General features: G+C 44.3%; 2 protein-coding genes across 2 annotated transcripts; one reads left to right on the top strand and one right to left on the bottom strand.

Annotated features, from left to right (window-relative positions):
• Positions 1-5: 5 nt before the first annotated feature.
• LOC138410832 (proteoglycan 4-like) lies at positions 6-3,715 on the bottom strand. The gene is made up of 2 exons (XM_069528532.1): positions 3,557-3,715; positions 6-3,260 (listed from the first exon to the last, which is right to left on the bottom strand). Exons 1-2 carry the CDS (start codon positions 3,713-3,715, stop codon positions 1,518-1,520), a joined length of 1,902 nt encoding a protein of 633 aa, XP_069384633.1. The 3' UTR covers positions 6-1,517.
• On the top strand, positions 3,224-9,616 carry LOC109646854 (fibroblast growth factor receptor substrate 2). Its single transcript, XM_069528846.1, has 7 exons — positions 3,224-3,621; positions 6,796-6,884; positions 6,969-7,060; positions 7,231-7,417; positions 7,726-7,860; positions 7,955-8,118; positions 8,219-9,616. The coding sequence occupies exons 3-7, from the start codon at positions 6,995-6,997 to the stop codon at positions 9,269-9,271; spliced, it is 1,605 nt and encodes a 534-aa protein (XP_069384947.1). The 5' UTR covers positions 3,224-3,621; positions 6,796-6,884; positions 6,969-6,994; the 3' UTR covers positions 9,272-9,616.
• The last annotated feature ends 278 nt before the right edge of the window (positions 9,617-9,894 follow it).

Below are 9,894 nucleotides of genomic sequence, written 5' to 3'. Positions count from 1 at the left end.
CTTCTCAACACAAATCAATCCTCATAACACATGTAGTATTTTGAGGTTCTTAAGTATTTTACGGAGTACATGGCTCCAGACTAACTTTTTCCACGAGTAGCACTTGTGCTTCTTACTGAAAATTTTAGGGGCACCAGCACAAAATTTTGATGCATCACTTACGACTATACCTTTTCCCAATTTAACTAGATGGGATAAATAGACAATAAACAAAATAACAACCACAACAAAACAAGTAAACAAGGAACTTACAGAAAGCCTCTCCCTCCCTGTAGAGCTCACCCCCACGAGGCTCCACTTCCCTTGAAGGCTCCCCTAACCCTTTAGCTCTTCTGCCCTGACTGAACCTCTAAACCATCAACGTCCTCCAAGCTACTTCCCTCAAGACTGATTCTATTCCTGTCCTCCACTGTGTCCACATGCAGGGACCCTCTGACATCAGAGTTAATCCTCTTCTGTGCTGAGAATCCTGTCATATAATATTTTTTTTTTTGCACTTTTACTTTTGTTACTTTAAAGGAATAGTTCACAGAAAAATGAAACTTCCCTCATAATCTCCTCACCACTATGATGGAGGGGGAGAAGTGTTTTAGTCCACAAAACACTTCTTGATTCTCAGGGGTAAACAGTGTTGCAGCCAAATCCAATACAACTAAAGAAAAAATATAACATGCCTCCACACTGCTCCTGTGGTGCCATCCAAGTGTCCGGACGCCCTGGCATTCTATAAAACTCAAAACAACGTCATTTATACGTTTCTTATCTTTTTTCTGTAGTTTTAATATGTCTGAAGAAGACGTCACCTTGGCTGCAATAGTGTTACAATAACTAAAATGGACTCTTGAATAAACATTCAGCATTTGGCTCAGGGTATGTAACCAGATGTCAACAGGATGGTTATGGTTTACAAACTAACAATCATGTATTTAGTAATTAATCGATGGTGTCGGATCATGAATCCAGATCCTCCGGTCACCGAATCCTGACTATGAGCATCACGTGTTCCCTAGCCCCTCACCCGAAGCTTAACCATCACAACTAAATAACTAATCCTAAACTAAACCTAATTTTAACCCTCAAACAGTCCTTTGAATTTGTGAGGACCAGATAAACAACTTATGACTATAGATAGAAGTACACACACAATCACACACACAGGGTTTCTCTGAGCCTGGTTATAACAGCTGGTCACACTGTCTCCAAAAATATTATATTTCACAGTACTCTGAGGTGTGTTCACAGTACTCTGTCCTTCACAGTACTCTGTCCTTCACAGTACTCTGCTATCACAATACTCTGTACAGTACTCTGCGTGGGGCAGCAGTAGCTCAGTCCATAAAGATTTGGCTTGGGAACCGGAGGGTGGCCAGTTCAAGTCCAGCATGGACCATAAGCATGGAAGGTGGACTGGTAGCTGGAGAGGTGTCAGTTCACCTCCTGCGCACTGCTGAGCTGCCCTTGAGCAAGGCACTGTACCCCCCAATTACTCACAGGGCGCTTCTCCTGGGGGCTGACCATCACTCTATTCTACAATCTGTCAGTACGGTTTCAGTACCCTTCTTAGTACTTTTCACAGTACTCTTTACAGTACTCTTCACAGTACTCTTCTTAGTATTCTTGTCGGTACTTTTAACAGTACTCTTGTCAGTACTTTTAACAGTACTCTTCTTAGTACTCTCCACAGTACTCTTCTCAGTACTCTTCTTAGTACTCTTCACAGTACTCTTGTCAGTACTCTTCTTGGTACTCTTGTCAGTACTCCTCTCAGTACTCTTCACAGTACTCCTCTCAGTACTCTTCTCAGTACTCCTCTCAGTACTCCTCTCAGTACTCTTCACAGTACTCTTCTCAGTACTCTTCTCAGTACTCCTCTCAGTACTCTTCACAGTACTCCTCTCAGTACTCTTCACAGTACTCTTCTCAGTACTCCTCTCAGTACTCTTCACAGTACTCTTCTCAGTACTCCTCTCAGTACTCTTCTTAGTACTCTTCACAGTACTCTTCTCAGTACTCCTCTCAGTACTCTTCTCAGTACTCCTCTCAGTACTCTTCACAGTAGTCTTCTCAGTACTCCTCTCAGTACTCTTCACAGTAGTCTTCTCAGTACTCTTCACAGTACTCCTCTCAGTACTCTTCACAGTACTCTTCACAGTACTCTTCTTAGTACTCTTCACAGTACTCTTCACAGTAGTCTTGTCAGTACTCCTCTCAGTACTCTTCTCAGTACTCTTCTCAGTACTCTTCACAGTAGTCTTCTCAGTACTCCTCTCAGTACTCTTCACAGTACTCTTCACAGTACTCCTCTCAGTACTCTTCACAGTACTCTTCACAGTACTCTTCTTAGTACTCTTCACAGTACTCTTCACAGTAGTCTTGTCAGTACTCCTCTCAGTACTCTTCTCAGTACTCCTCTCAGTACTCTTCTCAGTACTCTTCTCAGTACTCTTCACAGTAGTCTTCTCAGTACTCTTCACAGTACTCCTCTCAGTACTCTTCTCAGTACTCTTCACAGTACTCCTCTCAGTACTCTTCTCAGTACTCCTCTCAGTACTCTTCTCAGTACTCTTCTCAGTACTCTTCACAGTAGTCTTCTCAGTACTCTTCACAGTACTCCTCTCAGTACTCTTCTCAGTACTATTCACAGTACTCCTCTCAGTACTCCTCTCAGTACTCTTCTCAGTACTCCTCTCAGTACTCTTCACAGTACTCTTCACAGTACTCTTCACAGTACTCTTGTCAGTACTCTTCTTGGTACTCTTGTCAGTACTCCTCTCGGTACTCTTCACAGTACTCTTCTCAGTACTCTTCTTAGTACTCCTCTCAGTACTCTTCACAGTACTCTTCTTAGTACTCTTCACAGTACTCCTCTCAGTACTCTTCACAGTACTCTTCACAGTACTCTTCTCAGTACTCTTCTCAGTACTCTTCACAGTACTCCTCTCAGTACTCTTCACAGTACTCTTCTCAGTACTCTTCTCAGTACTCTTCACAGTACTCCTCTCAGTACTCTTCACAGTACTCTTCTCAGTACTCTTCACAGTACTCCTCTCAGTACTCTTCACAGTACTCTTCTCAGTACTCTTCACAGTACTCTTCTCAGTACTCTTCACAGTACTCCTCTCAGTACTCTTCACAGTACTCCTCTCAGTACTCTTCACAGTACTCTTGTCAGTGCTCTGTTGCGCTCTGTGTTGCTGCGCATGCGCAGTGCAGCTCCGTGAAGTGTCGGAAGTTGAGCAGCAGTGATTTAGCTCTTCATGCTAACAGCTAACAGCGGAGACTCGCTCTCATCGTCTCAAACTTGGTTTTAGCCGCAGAAAGTTGGTGTGGACGGAGGCGGTGAGGCCGCAGTGGAGCCCGGAGGACCGTGGATGGATTCTCGGTGTTGTTCGCAGCTGGATTGTGACGGACGGGGCTTTTAAAGAGCTTTATAACAAGTTGTGATTGTTTTTTGGCGCTCTGGCAGCGGAGAGGAAAGATGGAGGATCTGCGGGTGTAGCAGCGGCTAATGCTAGCTGGCGCCTCCGTCTGCTGCCAGCCTCGGTCTGGGACAAACCTGAACTGCTTCCCCGCTCCGTCGACACGTCTGGAGGGTTTGATTGAACAAGCTGCCGGTGTCTGGTGAGTATGGCTCCTTGAAACGAAACGTGTTTTCAGGGTTGTTGGAAGAGTCGGCGGGCGGAGAGCGTCGCTGTGTGGAGCTAACAAGTAGCATCGGAGCTAATCAGCAGGAACGAGCTTTAGCTTATTGAAGCCTAGCTCCGTGTTAGCTGCCATTACACAGCTATGACACACACACACACAACAAACACACACACAACTCTCACAAACAAACAGACTCATACACATACAACTCACACACAAACACACACACAACAAACAAACACACTCATACTCACAAAACTCTCACACACAAACACACACGACAAACACTCATACAACTCTCACACACACAACAAACAAACAAACACACACACAGCAAACATAACACTCACATAACAAACACACTCATACACACACAACTCACACACAGCAAACACACTCACACACACAACACTCACTCAACAAACACAGCACACACAACAAACACAACACTCACACAACAAACATATTCACACAAACCCACACACAGTCAGTTTAGTTTAAGGTTTCTTCTGACTCAGTTTAACTCAAACACACACACACACACACTCACTCAGTTTAGTCTAGTTTAAGGTTTCCTCTGGCTCAGTTTAACACACACACACACACACACACACACACACACACTCACTCAGTTTAGTCTAGTTTAAGGTTTCCTCTGACTCAGTTTAACACACACACACTCACTCACTCAGTTTAGTCTAGTTTAAGGTTTCCTCTGACTCAGTTTAACACACACACACACACACACTCACTCACTCACTCACTCACTCAGTTTAGTCTAGTTTAAGGTTTCCTCTGACTCAGTTTAACACACACACACACACACACTCACTCACTCACTCACTCACTCACTCAGTTTAGTCTAGTTTAAGGTTTCCTCTGACTCAGTTTAACACACACACTCACTCACTCACTCAGTTTAGTCTAGTTTAAGGTTTCTTCTGACTCAGTTTAACACACATGACAAACACACACACAACAAACACTTAACTCACGCACATACTCACTGCGTCACTGTTACTTCATATTTAAATCAATCTTATGCATGTACATTAAACCTTATTCATTGATAATAATTGAAACTTTACTTTTCTGATAATCTAATCAATTGATGGTTTCAGCTGATAAATTAAGCAATTAACATTTCCGTTCCTGTAGAAACTCAGACATCCACTGAAGAACTCAAAATACTTTCATCGAGAAATTATTGATCTTTACTCTGAACTGAAATCTTGATTGAATTTTCTACATTAACAACTAAGACACAACTGATCAATCAATCAATATAATTGACCGATATTTCACAATTGTTAATCATCTTCAGTGATAAGAAATCAGTTTAATTTATGTAATGACAACAATTTACACAGCGAACAATGAATCATTAACATTTAACTGATATTTTCATCAGTTTTTACTATGATGAATTTTAATGTGTAGATGATCGTCTGGATCAATACATAAAGTACTTTGTAAAGCTTTTCCTTTAGTGACTGATGGGTGTAGGTATTTTAACACATATACATGAAGTGGACATTTAAAACGATATACATATAAATGTAATTGAATATGACTTTTTGGAAGAATCTAGAAGAAGAGTTTTAGTTCTTTTGTGTTTTTTGTTCAAAGGGCAACACAACAAACATAAAACACAACATGATAATTAAAACAACTGTAAACATCATCAATGATAATAACTCATTTATAATCCAGACTCTAACTCATGTGTGATCCAGCTATTATATTATATTTAATTATAATGAATTAATTATATTACATTCTTTAACTCCAGTGTTCCAGATATCTACACTTTAATTCTGGCCAGTCATTATTTCATTTAAAGGTCCAGTGTGTAAGATTTAGGTGAAAGGGAAATATTGGCAGAAATTTAATGTAGAATAATTCTCATGATACTTTGTTTCATCTAAATTGTGTGAATTGTAGTTTTCTTTACCCAAGAAAAGGCCCTTTATATTTAAATACTTTATATGTAAATACTTTATATTTACATGGAGGGGTCCCTCTCTACGGAGGCCTCCATGTTTTTTACATTAGTCCAGACTGGACAAACTAAGCTGCCACAGGTTCTTCTTCATGTTTGGAAGGAGAGGGGAGGGGTTTTCAACTGCAACATGACACTTCACCACTAGATATCACTAAATTCTACACACTGAACCTTTAAATATATCTACAACACCATCCAACTGAACTTAAGACATGTTGAATTTAGATTACGACTTATCAGAAATAAATTATAAGTAACTGAAACATGAATCATCAATTGTAATACATATAGAAACAGCCTTGCACAGGAACATTTATTTGCTTTTCAAATAAGCAGGTGGAAAGGATAAGATGTAGCTTTTGTCTTTTTACCAAATTATCAAAACCCTTGTTAGTTCAGCCCTAGAGAACATGTGTGATGTTGTCGTTCTGTTCATGTAGGTTTAAAATTGAGAGCATGTGTGATGTTGTCCTGTCCTAAAGGGATAGTTCAGTGAAAAAATGAAACTCCTCATCTCCTCACCACTATGATGGAGGGGAGGGAAGTGTTTGAGTCCACGAAACACTTTTGGAGTCTCAGGGTTAAATGGTGTTGCAGCCAAATCCAATACAATTGAAGTGAATGGAGACTGATACTTCAGACGTAATAAGGCAACAGAAAAAACATAACATGCCTCCATACATGCTTGTGTGGTTTCATCTAAGTGTCCACAAGCCCCGACATTCATTTTCATATCAAAACAGCGTCATTTACACCGTGTTTTGTGCCTAAAAGTCCACTACCGGAAGTGGCGATGCAAGTGGACGTAGCAATGCTAATGTGTACACCACACGTGCCCTTTGGCGAGAGTGTGTGGGTGAGAATGTGAACGCGCGTCTGAGGAGAATATCAGAGGACATTTAGGCTAAAAGCTTGGTGCAAATGACATGTTTCACGTTGCTGCTGAGTGGTTCAGGTGTGAAACACAAACTCTGGAGAACTTCTGGAGACAATTCTCTGGATTCTACCTGGAGCTCATGTCTGAAAACTGCTTCAATGAATAAATGTGTGCAGCATCATCATGCCAATTGAGTTGACATCGGCCAACGCTATTTTAGAACATGTGTGATGTTGTTGTTCTCACGTGTGTTTGTGTTTTTTTTTAGATCCACTGTTAATGTTTGCAGATGAACTGAAGCATGATCGTCCCTCAGGCTCTGAGGATGGAACCCAAGCTACTGGAGACAGGATCTAGGTGAGGGCTCCACCACAGTTCCAGTGATGTTCTGCACAGTCTCTTATGTTCTCTGGTTCTAACAAGGTTCCTCCTGTTCTCCAGACGTCACATGGTTCTCTGAGGAAGCCATGGGTAGCTGTTTAAGCTGTCCAGAGAAAGACTCAGTTCCAGATAATCATCAAAGTAAATTCAAGGTGAGTCTGAGCAGAGATGCCCAAGTCTTTTCAAAGTTCGAGTCATTCCCATCATCTTCAATCGAGTTGTCTTTATTTATCTTGGTTAATTTTTATCTGTCATCTTTGGGCAGGTGTGAAAACAGCTACAGTGTTGTCCCCCTCTGACTGTCTCTTGTCTTTGTGTTCAGGTGATCAACGTGGATGACGATGGGAACGAGCTGGGCTCTGGTGTGATGGAGCTGACCGATGCAGAGCTCGTCCTCCACACCCACCGCCGTGACGACGTCAGGTGGCCTTACCTCTGCTTACGACGCTATGGCTACGACTCCAACCTTTTCTCGTTTGAGAGCGGCCGGCGCTGCCAGACGGGACAAGGTACATGTTAAACACATGAAACTACTGTCTGTATGTATCCTGATGAAGCACAACATTTATTCAGTCAGATGGAATGAAAAACCAACATCAGAAAACACAAACCTTACCACTAAGGCTGGGCTATAAAACCTATCGTGATATAACTTTTCCTCAATAGATATGTCAGAAAGACATGTCACTATAATCTTGATAGAACTCGTCCCAACCATGTGATGTGGTGGCAGCAGGTGGGATGTGATGGCAGGATGTGATGGCAGCAGATATGAATAAGGTCATTGTAAATAAAATTTGTGTTTTTGTGTTTTCAGGTATTTTTGCGTTCAAATGTTCTCGAGCTGAAGAAATCTTCAACATGCTGCAGGAGGTGATGCACAGTCACAGCATCAGTGTGGTGGAGGAGGCAGTACTAGAGACCAACCAACAGGGTGTCCTCACTCCTGCAGGTACATACACTGTCGATTGTGACTTTGTCTCCATGACAACAGTCAGTTTGATGAATATTGATGATCTTAGTTTGTTGATTCTGTGTGTCATCAGCTCAGGGTTACTCTGTGCCTACGGTGCCTAACGGTGTGACCAGGATTCCTTCTGTTGGGGAGGCTCCATCTCACCCCTCCACCCGCCACCCGTCTGTGGCCAGCACCCGTCTGCCGTCGGTGGGAGAGGAGTCCACACACCCCCTGCTGGTGACTGACGAGGCGGTGAGAGATCAGTTGTGTTGTTCACAAACATATGTTCTGATCAGTTGATCACACTGATCATGTCTTTGACGATAAACTTCTGGTGTGTGTTTGTTTTCAGGTTCACACTTACGTCAACACCACCGGCCTCCTTGATGACCAGCCCAGTCCACTGACTGTCACCACCCCTCTGGAAAGCCCCACCTCTCCCCAGTCCCAGTGCCCCCCCACCCCCCCACCTCCCCCAAGAGTCCGCAGTGACCCCCCGGCCCCGCCCCCTCAGTCGGAGCCCCAGGTGCTGGTGGAGCCTCAGGGCGTGCGCTTTGTGCTGGGCCCCACCCCAGTTCAGAGGCAGCTGATGGAGAAGGAGAAGAGGCAGCAGGAGCTGAAGGAGGCCCCGGGGCCTCAAGAGACTAACGGCCACAGCGAGGTCTCTGCTGAGCCAGAGCCCGCCCCTCTGCCCCCCAACAGCTCCTCCTCCTCCAATCCATCAACAGCTCCTCGCCGCCATCGCCCGCCCCCCCTCACCCCTGACCTCCAGAATGTCAACAACTCGGCCCAGCGACGCACCGCCCTGCTGGACTATGAGAACCTGCCGGCGCTGCCACCGGTTTGGGAAGCGAGGAAGCCCAGCACGGAGGAGGAGGAGAAGGAGACTGGCTGCGGCGGTCTGAAGACACCATCACTCAATGGCTACAACCACCACCCTCACCACAGCCTGCTGCACCACTCCTACTCCCACCCTCTGTCAGCCACCCTTGAGCCCTCACACAACTACGTCAACACAGAGAATGTGACAGCGCCGCTCAGTGCCCACCGGCCTGACACGGCCCGTCGCCGCACCGACGGACCGACTATATTCAATTTCGACTTCCGCCGGCCACTGTCGGGTCACCCGGAGGCGCCAAAAACCCTCAACTATATAGAGGTGGAGATGGACAGCAGTGCCGGCAACAAAGGCGCCTCCGATGGCAGCAACCCCCACACGCCACGCACCCCCACCTCCCCGCTGCCCCCCACCACACCAACCCGCCGCACTGAACTCTACGCCCTCATCGACATAGAGCGCACTGCGGCCATGTCCAACCTGCAGAAAGCCCGGCCTCGTGATGACGGCACGTCACGCAAGACGAGACACAACAGCACGGAGCTGCCAACTAAGAGTACGGCGTGACACTTCCTGTTCACACGCATGTGTGAAGACGGAGACGCTGTTTGTCCCACGTGGACAAGCAGCCACAGACTCCTCCTCCTGAACCAGGGTCATATGACTTCCGGTGTGGTCACCTGGTCATAGAGCAGTTTCCTCCTCTGTTGTTGAGGCAGCATGGTGGTGGTGATGAAGATGTTAATAAGACTCCTCCTCTTTATATGGTACAAATCAGTATTACTGAACAAAGCATTCCATTTATTCTTTTATATGATTCACTACATGCTGCTGTAACTCAGTATCTAAGGACCACATGGTACACGTATGTACAGTAGATTCTGGCACAATAAATGTCTGTTTTTATTTGTATGAATGGAGGACACGCCTCCTGTGTCTCAGCTGACGTTACTTGCTCTGTAATGAACCAAACTTCTTACAACTAACGGTTGTTAATGATCAATCAACACACTTCAGAATTAGCTCTCATCAATCAATTAATAGTATTTCTCTCTATTGTGTTTAATATTCTGATCAATTAATCATCAGTCAGCCCCAGGGTAAAGTCAAAATGAAATTGTTTCATGTTATCGTTAGTTTGGTATTATACTTCAAAAAGTGTATGAAACAGGAAAAATGTTTCAAAATAG

This window comes from Paralichthys olivaceus, chromosome 7 (assembly GCF_024713975.1).
Source record: "Paralichthys olivaceus isolate ysfri-2021 chromosome 7, ASM2471397v2, whole genome shotgun sequence".
In the NCBI taxonomy this organism is placed as follows: domain Eukaryota; kingdom Metazoa; phylum Chordata; class Actinopteri; order Pleuronectiformes; family Paralichthyidae; genus Paralichthys; species Paralichthys olivaceus.
This window is presented reverse-complemented; position numbering and strand designations above follow the sequence as displayed.